At 45.3% G+C, this 19,085-nt stretch overlaps 1 protein-coding gene across 3 annotated transcripts in view; it reads right to left on the bottom strand.

The window, feature by feature from the left end:
- Positions 1–591: 591 nt before the first annotated feature.
- Positions 592–19,085, bottom strand: part of LOC147684099 (mitochondrial ubiquitin ligase activator of nfkb 1-A-like) — a 30,268-nt gene continuing 11,774 nt past the window's right edge. For all 3 annotated transcript variants that reach the window (XM_086944455.1, XM_086944457.1, XM_086944456.1), the window contains exons 3-5: positions 11,629–11,716; positions 10,134–10,254; positions 592–1,872 (exon numbers count right to left, since the gene is read on the bottom strand). In XM_086944455.1, coding sequence (XP_086800581.1) covers positions 1,137–1,872; positions 10,134–10,254; positions 11,629–11,716 — 945 coding nt within the window. In that variant the 3' untranslated portion in view covers positions 592–1,136. The remainder of the gene's footprint in view (positions 1,873–10,133; positions 10,255–11,628; positions 11,717–19,085) is intronic.

Below are 19,085 nucleotides of genomic sequence, written 5' to 3'. Positions count from 1 at the left end.
TTTTAAAAATTGGAATATGTAATTTGCACTATTTGTTGGCCAGACGATGAGTATTGATCGTAATATTTTAAATTCTCAATATATTTTTTATGATTTCTTTTATAACGGTGGATAATATATGCCACTTGTATGTACAATGCTGATCTTTTGGCTCTTATGGATTTGAACATAAATCTGAATAAAGATTTTGATGATGATGAATCGCGAATAGCTTGACCGTACGCAGTGTTCCCCAATGTAACGCCAGGATGAATGTGGATGTGTGGTGTTGATCTGTCTCTCTTTTTTCAAGCCTTCCACACCAATAATGTGATGGTGCTTGATAGCGCAATGCTGCACTAATTTGTTTTGTATTATATTGAACATGAATAAAAAGATTGTTTTTTAAAAGTAATTCAAAGAAAAAAAATTATATATAATATATTGCAATAATCTAGGAGCACTGATGTAATTTGTACTATGTTTCAAGTTATTTTCCAGATGTAATTGTGGAACTTTCAGAGACCATACTTGTGCTATATTTCAATCCTTATATATTGTTGACTGGCACGGTTTATGGACTCACAGGAGAGAGCAGAGTACTTTCACACATTTGGTAAAATGGAGCTTTTTTCATTGCTTTAATGGATACAGATGAAGAGAAGTACATGACAAAACATTTCTAACAATATCAGCAGCCTAGGATTTGGTTATGCAACCGTTTGTATTTAACAAGTAATTATTGAACCCATTTAAACCGCTATTGACTGCTTGTTTCAGTTTAGGTGATAACCGAAGACATCTGGAGGACCATTTAACATTTAAAATGTGCAGTAAAACTTTTGGGTTAAAGTGCTGTATTCATCATCAATGTTTTTTTCAGAAAAATATTTTTGATAATTGTTTGTTTTTATGCACACTTGTTATTTTTCTTACTCCACTTAAGTCTGCAACATGTTTTTAAGTTCACATTTCGAAGCGCAATCACGGCCCAAAATTGTGGAAGCCTTTATTAGATACTATCCCTGAGCTACAGAAGGCCACTGTTGGTCAGTGCCGCCATTGTCTTTTACCACCACTTGGCACTACTATCAACATTACTTTAAGGCAGGAGTCCACTTGGAACATCAGTGTCTCAGGGTGGAGTAAAAAACCACTCATGCTTGGTATAGTGGCACGACCCTCGCAATGTGACAACGGCAGATTGGGCAGACGGGAGAGGGCAGAGCTTCATAGCACTGAAAGCAGCAGCAGACGTGTCCACATGGCAGGAGTACGCACTCTCGAGGATTCTGCAGGCAGATGATGCAAGCGTTCTCTGGAATGTTCTCACCACCATCCTGGCCTGCCGCCCCAGCGTGAGAAGGCGGCCTCATGGACTCAAACTCGCGTCTTCTCTCTGCCCGCTCTTGTTTCTCTCGAAGATGGCGATACATCCTGCGTACAACGATGAACACAATTATAGTCCCCAGTAGGCCGCAGAACATCGCTGCTCCCTTCCAGAACCAGGCCACCGACTCCTGTTCCTTCAGCAATGCCCGCCAGTCCCCAAGACCGAGGAAGTACTCAGAGCCATCATCAGGAGGCTGCAGTTTCAAGACTCCGTGGGGATCTAGCACCAACTGTCCTATGCCAGTCAGGGTGGCACCCACCTGCAACATCTCCTCCGTCTCCAGAAGACCCTTGGGCTTCTCGCCACTCAGGTAACTACCAAGCAGATCTGTGAATCCCTGCGTCGACACCCTGAAGTGCTCATAGACCGTTTCCAGCTTCAGGCCAGAGGCTTCCAATGGATCTTGCACTCGCACCGGTGCCCCCGGCTTGCCGTCAGCAGGAGTTATTACGAATGGCACGATATTCACGCTTTCGTGGATCACTCGTTCACTGTCGGTCCTAAAAAATATAAAAGAGGCAGGGAGTAATAGGTGTGAAGTAATGACCCAAGATTATGTACTTCTGTGTACTGGCACGTGCGGGCAGATGATTACCAGACTTCAGAAACAGTTGGTTAATGACAAGACTACATGACAACACTGAGCAGAAGACATTAGGAGCCCTACACAACACACTGCTTCTCCTGCCAGGTATGCACATTAAAGCACTGCACATCTCTAGTCTTAGCTGATACTCCTTCTGAAACCCAAGCATTCACCTTCTCTAATCCTGAACCTGCTGAACTTCTTCAACTCCAAATCAATTTGGCCAACCCGTGCAGCTCCAACAACGGCTTCTGCTCTCTCTGTCCATTCTGATGCCAGGCCACCAGCTACACAAACTGCAAGCCAGGTCATATGACAGTGACTCTATGACTAAGAGGAGGTAAGGTCAGGACATGAAAATACAACATTCGAGCATTTCCTACCTATAACATCGGATACCCTTGGAGAGACTACCACAAGGTCTGTAACTTTCATTTATCAAGGCAACACCCTTAAGTAACTACAAGGCATGAAAGACTTTTGATGTAAATGCCATTAGACTCCACAGAGATAGGCGGTGGCAGATTACATTAGTATTTCTTAACTGGATTTTACCAAGTCAAGGCAAGGAGCCTTACAAGAGGAGAGCAAAGACTCAGAAGCCAGCAGCCGAGCCTTGTATGCTGGACCATCCATGGTTGCATGGTACGCTACAACGATCGTATTCTGTTACTTAATGAAGATTGCAAAGAGTTGAATTTTGCAGCATAAATCGATCTTGGACAATCATCTGACGATGTGAGTCAAAAAGTCCTAAACTGGGCTTTAGATCCCGTAGCAAACCAAAGCAGGTGCCTGCAACTGATTTGGTGTGAGCGTCAAAGAAGAGAGTGCTATCCACCCAGAAGCCTAGATTCTCAACAACTGTTTTAGGCGGAAGGGGGGTGGGGGGGATGTCAAGCCCGGGAGGCCACCAGTTGCAACCCCAGATTTGGAGGTCTCTCCCTAGAAGGAGGATCTCTGATATAGTAGAATTCAATTGAAGACAATTGGCCACCATCTGTTCAGAGTTGGCGGTCAGGTCCTCCTGAAATTTTGCGGGTCCTGACTAGGATCATTGGATAAGGGGAGCACCAGCTGCGTGCTATCAGTATACGATACCATGGAGATGTTATGAGCTTTGGCTACCAGAGCTAAAGGCCGGCTGTAGACATTGAACAAGGTAGGACTCATATCTGAACCCTGGGGGAGGCCACAACATAAAGGATGAATGAGGGTTTGGAAAGGGGGGAATCACTTTAAAGGTCCTGTTGGTCAAGAAAGAAGAAAACCAGGAGAGGGCTTTGCCGTTGATACTGAACTCATGCAGTCCGTGCAGCAGGATCTTGTGGAAGACCATGTTGAATGCAGCAACCAGGTCAAACAGGATCAGTGTCGAGGTTCTGCCCTCATCCAGAGAGGCTCGTAGTTGCTCAGTGACCACCAGCAGAGCCTACTCTGTACTATGACGAGGCTTAAAACCATTTTTGGAGGGGTCCAGTATTGAAAAAAGTTCCAAGTACTGAGTTAGGATAGTATTGACATGTGCTTCCGTTATTTTGGCTAGAAACGGAAACAAGAAGATTGGGCTGAAGTTTTCTGGCCTGATAGCATCTAATGATGGTTTTTTCAACAGGGGAATAACCTTGGCATGTTTCCAGGATTCCGGGATAGATGCCGAGGAAAAACATAGATTAGTCAGTTACAAGCATCCAGATAGGACACATTTTTGGAACTTTATAAAGAGGTCGGGTTTAAGAGCATCACCTGGTGACCCAGACTTTACCTAGGAGAACAAGGCTTCAAAGGCTTCGGAGGAGATAGGAGGAAAGGATGACAGGGAGTGGATTGCAGCATCAGTGGGAGGACCCCTTGTAGCGTCAGGGTCAATGCTCTCTGGGCAGAAACTGCCATAGATAGGCTCAACCTTACCAATTAAATATGTGGCCAGTACTTCACATTGAGAGTTAGAGGATATGGTACAATCAGGGGCCGGAGGGAACTTCACCATATCTTTTAAGAGAGAGAAAAACGTTTTTGTGGGGTTTCTACTCGTGTTAATTTTATTAACATAATAAATGGCCCGAGCCTTACGGACCAATTTATGGTAGGCCATGATCGAGATTCTCTACTGTGACTTGTCTATGGGAACGTAGGAACGCCTCCAAGCTTTTTCCAGAGCCTTGCAGTTCTTCCTTGCCAATGTTAAAGATTCATCGAACCAGGCAGTAGCCCACGCCTTTTTTGGGTAGGTCGGTTTGGCCGGGATACACTTGTCCAGTGATTGATTCCCTGCTGACTGAAATGTGAGAGCAGCATAACCTAAACTGACTCTGGACTGGAGAGGGGGCCCTGTTTCTGCCATGGAATTCCTCAATAGGGCCCATCACCCCTGCTGGTGGTAGGGAGAGGGGTAAAAGAAGGAGCACTAGTGTGGAAGCTTCAATACTGACAGCTTGAAGTGCGCCCCGCTACAGCCTACAGTGCTTCAGCTGGAGTTTCATTACCAGCAGTGTGTTGGTGCAGAGGACAGAACTCAAGGACTGTGGATTGGATGGACAGCTCCTTGTGTGCAGCCAGAGGTCATCAGCAATTACTTCCTAGAGTGTCTCAGTGAGGTTCTGACCTCTGCTAATAGGTGGGTGTGAAAGAGTGCAGAGAAGAGTCGATCTGGACAGCAGAAACCCCAGATTACAGGCTGAGTACAGTACAGGCTTCCCCAATGAGTAGCTTGAGAGTTACAATTAGTTCTTCAGCTCCCTATAAGTAGCTCTCCTGTGTGCAGTCTGGCTTCCAAATTAGAAGCGTTTGCTTGATTGAATTAATACATGTATAACAACACTGAAAGCGTGTATTCAAGAAGAAAATGTGTGTATTTTCAGGACTCAAAACCTGATGTTTGGAGAGTAACAGCCGAATTTCCAATCACATTTCTGTGTCAATAGTTCCAATCACTGCCTTTGGTAAAAACCATTGTTATTTTAGCTCGGAGATATCCTTCAGGTTGAATGTGTGCTTTACAAATACACGTTATGCTATATTTATGGCTGATGTTTGAGGGATAAATCATGCTGCGTTGGAGACGTATTACTATTCTGGTGCATTGAAGCTGTGGCTCTTTTGTATTACCCAGGCAGAGACATTCCAAAAGAATAAAGCCTTTTTACATTACTGCGGGCTACACTGCATGGTGCCCCAAGGTTATCACAGCTTATAATCTTCTATGGGTGGCCACTACTGTAATCTTGTAGGATGTTACGATTACAACACTGATAACATTAGTAGCTCGCAATAAATTTCACTGAACATACATACATCTCTCATTTCAAAAAAATTGGAGACCCCGGTACAGCATCTACTGCTGCTAGAACAGAAAACTCTTTAGAGAGAAGGGGGAGATGTGTCCTTATGGCGAGAGTTGCTGACTTTGGAATTGGGGATCCAGGTTTAAGTCCCGGCCTGAGCGGACCATCCTGTGATGGTGGGAACATCATTTGATCTCCCTGTGCTACAAAACACTGAGTTATGTAATCTGGTGCATATTACGTCACTCCTGACATGTTCTAATACATCATTTATGACACCACTGATGACATCACATATGACATCATCCAAGCTACTTCTGTACACGTTACTCTAGAAATAAGTATAGCATTCCAGGTGCGAAAGTAAGTACAACAAAGCTCATAATGCTATAAAGCTGAAGCATCATTAATGCCATCACACATACAACCTCCTTAGGTGAAGCAAGGTTGTTTTATGTGCAACACTGACCTTATACCATACACTTCATGGGTAGCTGAGTTCATATTAACAAACAACCACACATAGATGGGTAACCTCTGCTGTACACTGTGTTAAATCTGTATACAACTGGTCAGAGAAAACCAAGTTACTCTAGATAATCAATGCCCATCACATAACTAAAGCCCTAATATGGACAGCCTTTACTTGTATCAAACCCTTCAGCCACCAAACCTACAGCAAGATATGAAGTGGATTAGAGTTGAAAAGTGGATACTGTAAACCGTGTTTAGTCTATGGAGAGAGTTTACTCTGTACCACACTGTTTGAGGACAGTGAAACTCTCTTGGGAAATACGTCACAGAGTAACAAAAAGTATCTACCAAGAACAGTGGGCCTCTAGGCCCATAGAAATGAATGGGAAGCCATTCCTTATTCGCGAATCGCAATTTGTGAGTCGCAATTAGGGAATGCTTAGGAATTGCAAAATACTTGCAAAAACCTACATGCATTGCATTTTGTGAGTCTATAATAACGAATCGGTAAAATCCGCTATTTTAGACTCACAAAATCCAATGTTGATACATCGGGCCCTTAGTATCTACTACGTAGAATATTTACTCTGCAGGAAAAAAATCTGCAGAACCATAAAACTTGTATGGAACTACTGGATACAAGTCATCAACTGTCACCAATACACTGAGTTACTCTTCAATACAAAGACCCCTACAAACCTATGATGCATTAAGAGCATCTGCATTTTGTAAACACTTAAAAACACATTAGTTGGACACAGGCATTACAAAATTAGGTAGAGAAGTGCTATGGTAATTACCACCACTATGTAAACTATAAAACAAACACACTCATTGAAGGCTATCACAGTGACCGCATCAGTGAATTCATTTGAGATGTCATCAGTGATATCATAAATGATGTCATAGAACATGTAATGGGTGATGCAATATGTGAGGTCATAAGCAGTGCATGGCGGGGGTGCAAGTTATATTTAGCTCTGCTAACTATAACTGGTGAAATTCTGAGCTTCTTTTTAGTTCAAATGTTATGTCGGCATGGATGGACATATTCACCTAACTACGTCACTTTAACCTTTGTTTTTTTCAACGAATTTCTACTAGTTTCTTTTTAATAGAATCAGACCTTTTGATCACACTTAACTATAACATCAATTTAACCTTTTTTTCTCAGTGAATTTCTAGGGGTTTGCAACATAAAGTAATATTTTATTACCATAAGTAAGCCAAACTCTTCCAGTAGCACAACCTGGCCTGCTCTTAAAATCTGCGCCCAACCCTTGCAGCCAATCAACCCCACGCTGCACACAGTCTTCAGCGGTGTGCAGGGTGGCCCGCAGGGCCTGGGCTGCAGTCCGGCATCCCCGGAGTCCACCCCCACAAGCACCCACACCCCACCAGAGTAGGGCTCGCGCAGTCCCCTCACCAAGTCACAACTTGTCCTGGGGCCCCTTGTTTTTAAAATGGGGATGGAGGCCCGCAGCCCCCTTCCCCATGCCACTATTGGCCTCGGGACCAAATCACCAGAGGTTAAAAAATATATCATATGGGGTAGGGGTGCGTGGTCCCCCTCCCAAAATCTATAGAGGCCATGGGGAAACCATCCCCCAGGGCCAATTACATTAACATTTGGGAGGTGTGGGGGGGGGGGGGGGGGGTTTAGTCCTCCCTCACTGCCCAAATGGGCCTCAGAAATCCCATGCCCTGGGACCATGCTTGAATTATAAGGGAGGGGAACGCATGGACCCCCTCCCCAAGCCTTAAGACGCTCCAGGGACCCTGTTCTGGGGGCTAAATACCTAACTATTTGGTGAGGGAGCAAGTGACTGCCCCTCCCCAAGCCCAAATGGTGCTGAGGAACCCCACCCATCCCCAAGTTCTGTATTTTAATTTAAGGGGAGGGCACATGCCCCCCTCCTTCCCCAACCTTAAAAAGTCCAGGGAAAGCCAACCCCAAGGGCTGAATCCACTTTATAAGGGGAAGAGCTCAGGGCCCCCTCCCCGAGCCTTATTTGGTCAGAGACAACATCCCCCAGAGCAGGGGTCCCCAAACCGGTCCTGGAGGGCCGGATCCATGCCAGATTTTTAAAATAACTACATGTATCTCAAAGGGGATATCCAAAAAAACTGGCATGGATCCGGCACTCCAGGATCGGTTTGGAGACCCCTGCCCCAGAGCCAAAAGTGATTTTAAAAAAAAGGAGGGGGGGGGAGGGGCGTCAGCCCACCTCCCAAGCCTTAGTGCACCCTTGGGACCCCATCCCCCAGGCTAAATTCAAAGAGTAGTTGGGGCGTGCACCACTCCAGAGCCTTTTTGGCCCCAGAGACCCCACCCACAGGGGCCAAATTCTAAGGCGAGAGGGCGTGTGGCTGCACTCCCAGAGCCTTATTAGGGCCTGGGGCCAAAAGCAATGAAGAAGGAGAGAGGCAGTGGGACCTCCCCCCTCCTTGGGTCTTATTAGTTCCCCAGAACCCCATCCCCCGGGGCGTTGGTGCTTAAGAGGAGGGGGCATGCATCTCCCCCCTCTGAGTCTAATTGGGCCTCAGGGACTCCATTCCCTGGGGTCACAGGTGGGTGCCCCACCAAGTGCCCACCTACAAACACGATGGGGAGCCCCAGGGCCCCCACCGCCCAGCCAGATCCCTGCAAGGTGCTGTAGCCGTCATTGCTACCATCGGAGGGACAACGATCTATGCGTGCTCCCTCCAGGTGGGAGCAATATCTGTTCTGTTTCCTTGCCCACAGACATGCTGGCAGGGAAACAGAACAGAAGTCCGAACCCAGCTGAGGGAGCATGTTTAAACTCCCACCAGCTCGGAGCAGACTTGCCTTCCCTGCTCGCACTCAAGTCAAGCGTGCTGCCGTCTGGCAGGATTTTAAAAGTGCCCCCGCCAGCAGAAGCAGAGACATGTGACACTGTATGTGCTAGTGTGGGCAGGGAAACTACTCTGTCCCAGGGGTGTGCTCTCCGGGACAGAGTACTTGAGTAGGCCCCGGGGAAGAGGTCCTCAGGGCCTTTTAAGGCTCAAGGACGGACACCCCTAGCCCCCCTTCCCTTTTAAATTAATTTCGACCCCGTGGGATGGGGTCCCCGGGGCCTTTGAAGTCTTGTCTTGGGGGTTTGCGTGCCACACCCTTCTGTATTTTTTTTTAAGGATCCTGCCCGGGATTTTGGGTTTCCCGGGGCCTACAAAGGCTCGGGAAGGGGGGCCATGTGCCCCCTCCCTTTTTTTTCGAGGGACTCTCTCAAGAGTCCCTCTAACCCAATAGGCCAGATATACAAATATTTTTGATCCTTAATTTCTCAAAATCTACTGAACGAGAGGCAGAGAGGGGAAAGTGGAAAAGGCAAAGGATGTGGGGGGTAAGGGAGGACAGGCAGTCGGAGGGGTCGGGGGGCAAAAAGTGGGAATTAATGGAGATGCTTGTAGCACATCCCCTTTGTCAAGAGCAGGTTTCCCAAACCCTGGGTGAATCTCTGCCATTACCCATTTCTGTATTTTAGGAATTCCCTGTGGCAAATAGAGCAGATCTACAAAATAACAATATATAGACCACATTGACCACGCAAAGGGTCTGACTGAGGACCCTGGGATCAGAGGTCTGCAGATCTGTCCATGAACAAGGACAGGATGGGTCTCCAGAAGAGGAGAAGCCCACACACCCTTTTATAAATTACAAAACTGCAAGTTTGCTCTGATATCCTGCTTTAGCACCAAAGGAGAGCAAGTACTAGAACTCTAAGATGAGCTCATTCTTGGTTTGTCTGAGTCATTTATACACAAAGGAGGTTTGCACAGGTCACTGGACTAGAAGTAAAAGCTATGCAGGAGTCTCTCCATACTGAGCTTAAGCGTGGGAAATCTATCTGGAGGTAACTTGAGGAAAGAAGGAAGACTTGTCTGCCTGCAGAGCAGCTGGACAGCGCGTGTCAACAGCAATGGCCTCAAACCAGGAATTCCTCAATGGAACCACACTGCTGCTCAAGAGGAACCACAAAAGAGGAACCACAAAAAGCTTTACTCTTGTGGAGCTGATGCCTCACCTGCCATCCACACACGGGTGAGTGTACACCATAAATGCCCGTGGAGGATCCCACACCTCCCTAACCCTTGATTCAGCCTGAGAGGACCCAGAGGCAGTCTGTTTTGACACCAGGATGTGAGGTCCAGCTTTAATGACTTGACAAACAGATGTTTGATGCCCTGATTCAGGAACTACATTGATCAGTTTGAATTTGGGACTGGGGCCACAAATGGGTGCTATCACACCACCTCTATGCTCCAATGAAGGAGAGCTGATAACTAATGCACACACAGATCCTCAAAGACCCTTCTAAGTTGAGAGAGCTGCTTCTCATGCACTGAGCACTTTTGCGCTCTTCAGAGATCTGCTCTAAGGGCCATGCTCACTCACCAGTGTCGCGCCAGGCTGTTCCAGATCAAGCGATGCTCTTTCAGGACCTGCTTCTGAATCACACCCTTCAGGTTCTCTTGGTGCAGGCTATGTAGAGATTTCCCCACCGGCTGGACTTGACCTGGAAGACACAACCAAAATAATCAGTCACACATAATGCTACAAACCATTAGTGTGAAAACCAGCTGCACACTATTTGGAAGACCTCATGTTGGTTGATGGAGTGATTACACTTTTAACATCCATACTACCTAGCTGGTGTTTCAGAAAAAGGTCATGCCAGCTCAAATTTCCTGGTCTCATGCACAGGCTCAGTGTCAACAAGGACATGTTTCAGTGAGACAAGATGAGTGTTGAGCATTTTTACACCAATATATTTATGATCTTTAAGTTAAAATAAATGCATCAATACACAGGGGCTCCTGCACGATATACTAGCTATGCTATGCCTTTCTTCTTCACAAGAGCCATCAGTTCACTTGACCACCCCTTAAGCATTACTTTCTTTAACTCTCTACATCAGCGGTTCTCAACCTTTTCACTTCTGGGGCCTCCCACATCATTGTTACTGGAACCTCGGAACCCCCACTGAATCATTATTGGAATCTGGGATCCCCATGAGTCATTACTGGAAGCCGGGGACCCCCGACTAAATATTGTCGATGATTTGAACGGCAAAACCACACACACAAAAAATGAAGAAAAAAACATTTATCAAACAAACAAACAAATTGTGACACGTTTTATTTAATAAATAAACACATGTAAAGAAGAAAAAAACTAAATTTTAATAGAAATGTTTGAGCTGGTTTAAAATCAATCGAGGCCACTCATTGCCCATACTATATTTCATGGTATGCACCTGCACTGCTTCCACGAATCAATCTGAGGATTCTAATTACATTTTTAGCCTCCAATTTCAAATTCATTCACATTTACAGTAGGTTTTAAAATTTTCAATTGTACATTTAGCTTATTTATATACACGTTATTAAACTGTGAACAGAGACTAGCGTCATAGAACGCCCATCCAAGCGGGCAGGGGCTCGTATTGTGCGGACGCCACCGCACCACCATATGCAAGATTCCTCTCACCTGGGGTTTTGGTGAAGAAACGAACCACTCCGGTTGCAGTCTCTGATGCAAAAGAAGTTTAATCGGGCACAAATACGCAGCGCGTTTCAACTCCTTCCAGAGTCTTGGTCTTATTAAACTGTTAATATTATTTCATTTTCCAAGTAGTCGCGAACCCCCTGAGGAGGCTTTGCGGACCCCCAGGGATCCCCGGACCACAGGTTCCGAACTACTGCTCAACATTCTGCAAACACACCTCCTTCCAGCTGCAGCATCAGGTTCTTTCACTGTAGGTTCAGAATTGAATACTGAGCAACAGCGTTTTCAGATTCAAGAGTAGAGGCTTGCTGGACAGATGACATCAACAGCCCCACGTGCAGCCAAAGCATACAGGACATTAAATATTTTACAAACCGCTCACCTTCTACTGCAACATAGCACAGACATTTCCCTGTGGTGGCCTCCAAAATGGAAGTTAGCTGGTCATCTACATGGAACTTTGGGATATCCTGAAATGATGAGAATAATATTCAGCACTGAATGAGCATCAGAAACAGACTCTCAGCGCGGTGTCTGCTCATAGAGAACGGTTGCGTATCAACAGTCACTCACACTGGCCTAGTTACACACTTGGGAGATCATTTTCACACAGATGTTAGACCTAGAACAAGGCAAGTATGTCCAGAAAGATTGTGCAAAAGAAACGGACTTAGACGGGGAGGACAGTAAGGTTAACTTGTTGACGTAAACATGTATAATACAATAGGAAGGGTAGGGATAAAAGCGAGAGACAGAAAAACTTGCGAACAAGTAGGAGTGATCTCATGATAGTTGGTTCATTGTTGTCCATCTAGTGTAAGTAATCAAAGTAGTTACTTATGGATGGGTTGGTTCCTAGAAGAGGAGGATCTTCAGCTTTTTCTTGACAAGGGTACTGAAAGTGTTCTGGATTGATATGACGCTTCAACACCCATCAGGAGCAACAGGTGCTATATGAATGCAAACCTTTCTTCCCCTTCTATCCCTCCGCTACCCTTCTCACTCCAATTAACTGACTAATATCCACCACTCAAATTACGTTCATATTTCACTATACTAATTCACCACTAATCCTTTATGGGTTTCCGGAGTAGTGTGCTTCAACACCCCATCAGGGGTAACAAGCGCTATATAAATACAAACCTTTTTTCCTCTTCTTTCCTTCTGAATCCAAATAACTGACTAACCTATCCACCACTTAAAATTTACTTGCATGTTTCACTATACTAATTCAACACTAATCCTATATGGGTCCCGGAGTAGAGTGCTACTTGCCGAAAAAAGCGCTTCAACACCTCATCAAGGGTAGTAAGCGCTATACAAATGCAATTATAATACAATACAATGTGCCAGTGTATTCCTAGTAGTAAAAATGTATATATGACAACAAACAGAATGGACATACTTTCAAATAATGAGTAAGCAACCATCAGGGGGCTCCTGGGTGTAGATGGTAACTCTGAAACTGTCCTTTAGGCATCAAGATTACAGACAAATCCCAAAAGACGGTAACTTATACAATGGGTCTAAATGGCATTTCGGATATACTAACCATTTTCTCCCAAACTACGCACATTTAAACTACAGCGGGAATACCATGGTGGGTGCTGTGGCTTTAATGAAAAATTGAGGAGGTAAAATTGCCTCAGATGCGAAAAACATTTGCTATTACCACCAGCAAAAGTGTGGTGGTAAATGCAGAACTAAAGCTATTAAACATGCAGTTTGGTTGTTCTTATCCATTATTTCTATTTTTTTAATCTTAAATGAGGGGGTAACACCCGCCTCAGATTTAAGACCTAAGCTTCAATGAGCTGGCGGGTGCAAAAATAAACCATCACAGGAAAAGAAACCTGGGAACAGAGTGAGCAAAAATGTCTATCCTTACTGTACAACTGTGAGGGTTTGCTTTTAAATTCGCTCCACGTGCCAGAGGGCCTGTGATAAAAGACCTGCAAAGTATATGTTTGCCTGCTCGAGCTCTCCCTTGACCACCAAGTCGCCAGCTCCCCCCGTCCTTCCAATCTAAACTGCTATAAAAGTATGTTCATTGCAGAGCACCGTTTCCAGCAGTGAGCATTTTGCAATTCTGTTTGAGCTCCTAGTCAAAGTACTGTTTTTCTTCCTTGCACAGCGCGCTTCCTGGCTCAGACTGTTTAATGGTTTGATGTAGTTTTTAAGCACAAAGAGAACGGTCTATGTCGCAGAATGCAAGACACAAAATAAAAAAAACAGTAAACCAAACAGTACTATTTCAAATAAAAACAAATTAAAATCAACATTGGTACTTTCAGAGGATAATTGCACTTGCCCAATGCTTTTGGTAGATGATCGAACTAGAATAGTAGCGACTGTGATGGAACTTCAATAGGAGGATCCTGAAAACAAGTTGCGTCAGGTTACATTTGAAAATGTAAATGGAAGATTAAGGTATGTTATTGCAGTACACAGGGCCAGCTGATTACCAGCCATTTGCTCTGTCCGACAAGATCTCCAGACCAGCGTCAGCTCAGATGGTACCAGCCCCACCCATAAGCCCAACCACAGAGGATCCTTTGAGATCGACAAAGAAGGCAAATGATTTGCAATGTCAAGGCAGTGATTCTTTAGCCGTGACAGTCGCTCAACTTCACTCCACCCCAGCTAGAAGTCTTGATGTCAGTGGGCTTGACCGCTTCTAACACCCAAAGCAAGATATCATTGAACGTTCATTCCCCTGGCATCACTGCAGAGAGCTAAGCTTTCAAAGCCTCATAGTGACTTCAGACACCACCTGGTTTCCCTCTATGGCTGCTATCCCACCAAGGAATGTCCACTGCTAGCTGGGTCAATGGACAGTTGGTCTTTCAAGAGTCAAACTGTGGGGGCTCAGTTCTTCAGAATATTTAGGTGTATTCTGCACCACCATGAAAGAGGATCATTATCTCAGCCCGTGATCAATTTCTATGACCAGCTTCCACACCTTCAGCTTTCAATAGGATTTAGTACTGAGCATCTTGTAGCCGTATAGCCCATTGCTGAGGGCAATACCGGTTGTTAGAGCCCTGAACCAGTTATATGCTAATACCTAGGGAGAGGGCATTTAACAGTCCAAGGCAGAAGGGCTACATGTCTATTGGAACATCCCACGCAATAAAGGTAGAATGTGCTAAATTAAAAAAGGGAGAAATAGAAAAACAAACATCGGAAAGTTGGAGCAGAAGGAATATTAGCGGAGAGTCATTTCTTTGCTTCCAAGGGACCATCCAACATTCCAATGTTTTATAAAAGGTGAATAATGAAGATTCGTCAGTTGTAGAATAAGGAAATTTAAGAGATTCCTGTAAATACTAGAATTGATGCATTGGAGGACTGTTTCCTGAAGAGGAAATGTGCTCACCTGTGCTGTATACTCCGGACAGCTTTAGGGAGCCCGATGATAGACATACCTCTGAACATGGACCAAGGGATTATCAACATAAAAGCAATCCCTTACCCAAGAGAGACCAGTCCTTAGAGAACACGATGCTGCCATTGAGGAATGTCTTGAAAGCTCTTTTCAATATATACTACCAATGAGCGATTCAGAAGGAGACAGGCTGAAGCAGACACTAAGGACACAGCTTTTACTCTTGCAAGAGACAGGCGAAGGATGTGACACAGATAACAAGGGGCCTTCCATTGGCCAAACATTATTCAACAGGCAATTTCCAACACAGTGATGGCTAACTTCAGTCACATCTGAGCAATCAGAAAGATATGGAAGCGTCAGAATCTGTACTTTGTCTTAATTTATCATTTAATCTAAAAAGATTTCCTGAGGAGTTCCTTTGATTCGGTTGTCAATAGTCAGTCTTGGACGAAGGATTATCTCTCTGAAGTCACTCTTGGGTAAAGGCGACTTGGACACACTCCTTGTCGCTCTCACAATGACTGATTACCGGGCCTTACACAAACATCTGAAAAGCTGGCTCTTAGCAAGACTTTTCGCAGCCCCAAGCTAAACTTTATTTTGCACTTTGGCAGCTCTTTTCAACTCCCATTCTAGACCCATCTTGAGGTATTTCAGCATCGTCTATTCTGGCTGTGCAATCCTCATCTTGGAGCACAATTAAGGGTACAGTTAACAAGAGTTATTCACCATGATGCTAATCCTCACATTATATGAAAACACAAAAAACAGCAGTACGTTCACATTCTTAAAAGAACAGTTGTCAATGTTTTATTGGTTATATAGTTTTATTTGCCAGTCGAGCTGCCAGAGGGACACTTACACGAACCAACGAACTGAGGTCAGCTCTGTGAAAAGAAAGGTCTGCTAGGAAGGAAATGTTTAGATTTGTTCTGAGTTTCATCAGATAAGTTGGACAGGAAGTTCCAGAATGTGGAGCAATTAAAACAAAGCGACAATCTCAACAAAAAAAAACACGTGCATAGAGGCCATCTTTTCAATTTGCCTATGTGTGACATTTCCTTGTGGTCGTTTCCATGTGTGACATCTCAATGCTTTTTGCGTGACACTTTGAGTGACACTCATAGCGAGTAGCAATGAGATACATGCAAGAAATGATCTCATTTGTGTACTGTAATTTTCTAGAAACTGCCTTAAAACAGCAGCAACAATGAAGTGAGGTCATTAACAGATCCCTTTCTAAAGAGGCACCTGGCAGTTATGGCCTCTACTGTTCTTCCCAGTGTGGGCCTCTGGGCCCTGGGCTAGTAGAAGATTTCAGACCAGGACTGTTAGAGTAAGTCATATCCTCTCCAAATAAACCTGCACATAGCAGCCATTTGCATAAGTGGACCACTCCCATTGCATTTCAATTACTCTATGTCCTTGTACTCAGTGCTTAATTTGCAAAAAATACAAGTGCCAGGGCTCTCGTCAGGAGGCAGCTTGCACCAGCCCATTTCTCCTGTTAGTGCCACCTAAAACAGAACCAACTACTAACCATGAAAGTGGGGCGAGGACGTGGCGTAATGGCCAGAACTGCTGACTTTGGAGGTGGCGAATTAGGTTCGAGTCTTGGCGTCGGCTCAACATCTTGTGACTCTGGGTAAATCACTTTATCTCCCCATGAATAAATGTGCCGTTAACTGGTGCTCATGAAAAATTTTGATGTTCAAGTGTAGGTGCTGAGCACTGGAAATCAACGGCTCAAATTAAGCACTGCTTGTGCTGGGAGTACATTGACATCCACCCACTTCCAATAGCTATCCAGGGAAGTAAAGGGTTCTTATTTTGCAGGATTTGGACCCGAGAGGCAGCGGAAATACTCCCACACCTCGAGGAAGTGCCAATACCAGAGGGAACCCACCCAAGGCACCCCTCGCTTCATACGATCTCAGAGGTACAGGATATTTTGAGCAGTGGATGGCAACTCAAATCAGCACTACCACCAGGAGTTGGAGGATTCCCTACTACCTCCCACCTCCAAACTAGGCTCCTGGACTTTAAGGTAACTCAGATAGTGCTCAAAAGTGACCAAGGTGATGTCTCAGCACTATCTAAATCCCTGTAAAAAGACATTAACAAAATTGTGCTTTTGAGGCCCTAGCCATCCTTCACTGGTTGCAAACCAGAAAACTCCTGACATCCTCACTCCTTCCTTTCCTCCTGCCCATTTTTCACTGTGACATACACTCCTCAGTCTTCCTTTGTCATGCCCCACCTAGACTTTTTTTACTCTCTTGTACCTCTTATGTTCCCTTCCTCCCCCACTAACTCCATCTTTCCTCACCACCATCATCTCCTTGTAGTGCTTCCTAGTGTTCCCTCTTTTATCTCCTGCCAGTATTTTTCCAGCTGTTTCTTTAGTCCTCTTTCCTCTCTTCTCTTTCATCCCTTCGCTCCCTTATATTGTCTGTCTATCACCTCACTTTTGTTCTCTTTTCTGCCCTATTCCCTTTTTCTTATCTCACTAAACACCACTCTATCCTGCTTTTTTATGTCTCTCTTTTTCCTCACCCACACAACTTCACATTTTTCTCTCTCTACTCCCTTTCTATTCAAGCTTCCAAGTCACCTTTCCATACTCCTCCTTCCTTGTTGTTACCTCTGTTCTCAGCTCTTTTTCCCTTTTGTCTCTCCCCTATCACCTCCCTGTCACTCTCTTATCATTTAACACCATCGAGGCTCATGACGAGCTGTGCTCGTCATGAGACCCGGCGCACCGGTGCTCATGACGAGCTCAGCTCGTCATGAGCCGTGGAACGCTCACACGTGGGGATAATTCCCCTGCTGTGCTGAGCGTTCCACGGGAATGAGCAACGGAGTGCCGTGCCTCATGATGAGCTCAGCTCGTCATGAGCATGGGGGCGCTGTGCTCGCCCCCGTACCCCAGCACAGCGAGGGAATTACACCCCCCCCCCACCCCCGCAGCGAAGGGGTTAAGACCTCTCATCTGTAGGTCTCTTGCTCTTTCTCCTCCTATCTCAGCTCTTTCACTGTCTTTTCCTCCCCATCATTTTCTTCTCCTCCTTATTTTCTGCCCTCTCTCTCACCACTCTCCCTCTTCCTTTGTGTGTTCTTTTCAATGGCCACCCTCGTAGGCCTCCCTCGTAACCCTCCATCAGTGTTGACATCACATGGCAAGTATACATCCATTTTGGACAACCGGTCACACCTTTGGACTACCTATAAGGGTTTACTTAGTTCCAAACATAACTCATTTGGTAAAATAACATGCTTTTTTAGACATGTAAAGTCACTTTCATTATTGTCTCCCTTTTTACTTATTGGAACGTAAAAAATGCACTGATCACGAAACATGCTTGCTAGGGGTGTGAATACATTTGGCCAAACCTGGGTCCCTGCCAACCAAGTTCTCAGTGCCTGTGTTCTTTTTCAAAACTGTACCTTTGTTCCCACAACTGGCCCACCTCTGGCCCACATATAAACTCCTTGTAAAAGGTACCAGTGGTACCAAGGGCCTTGTGACCAGACAGAATCTCTAAGGGCTACAAGCATGTATTGTGCCACCTCAGGGACCCATCACCTAACACATGTACACTGCCATTGCAGACTGTGTGTTTTGGTGCAGACAAAACTTAAAGAGTCGACACAGCACTCATATCTGTGTGCCATGCCTACCAAACACTGCCTGTGGCATGGGTAAGTCACCCCTCTAGCAGGGTGCACTATGCCACAGGTGAGGGCACAGCGCTGTGTAAATATGCCCCTACAATGTTCAAGTCCATTCTTAGGCATTGTAAGTACAGTGAAGCCATATTTAGCACATGGGCTGGGAGTTTGTCATTACGAACACCACAGCTCCACGATGGCTTTACTGAATGCTAAGAGGTTTGATACCAAACTTCTCCGCATAATAAACGCACACTGATGCCAGCGCTGGATTTATTGTAAAAGGCACCAGAGGGCTTCTTGGAGATGCCCCCTGAAAAACGACCGAACCACTAGTGTGTGGCTGACTGGTTTGCAACAGCTTGCCACTTGCAGACATGTTTCTGACCTTCCTGTGTTGGGAGATCTTGTGTTCTCGTGGGTCAGAAACAAAGCCTCCTAGGGGTGGAGGTGCTTCTCACCTACCCACAAGCAGGAACAGCATTTAGGCCGGTGAGCCTCAAAGGCTTCAAGCCCTTTGTTATGCTAGCCAGGGCCTCTCCAGCTAGTGGAGATGCCCGCCCCCCTTGACCAAGCCCCTCTTCCAGCAGCAAGGCCAGAAAGAAAATTATCCAGCAGGAGAATTGTGTCTCCTTTCAGCGAGGACCACCCCTAAGGTGCCCTGGATCAAGGTGACCCCCTCCTTAGAAAATCCTCCATCTTGAATGAATGGATTTTAGCCCATCAGGTTAGGGGATGCCAGCTCTCCAAAGAGAGGGGACATACAAAGGGTGGAG

Source organism: Lissotriton vulgaris, chromosome 11 (genome assembly GCF_964263255.1).
Source record: "Lissotriton vulgaris chromosome 11, aLisVul1.2, whole genome shotgun sequence".
Taxonomy (NCBI): Eukaryota; Metazoa; Chordata; class Amphibia; order Caudata; family Salamandridae; genus Lissotriton; species Lissotriton vulgaris.
This window is presented reverse-complemented; position numbering and strand designations above follow the sequence as displayed.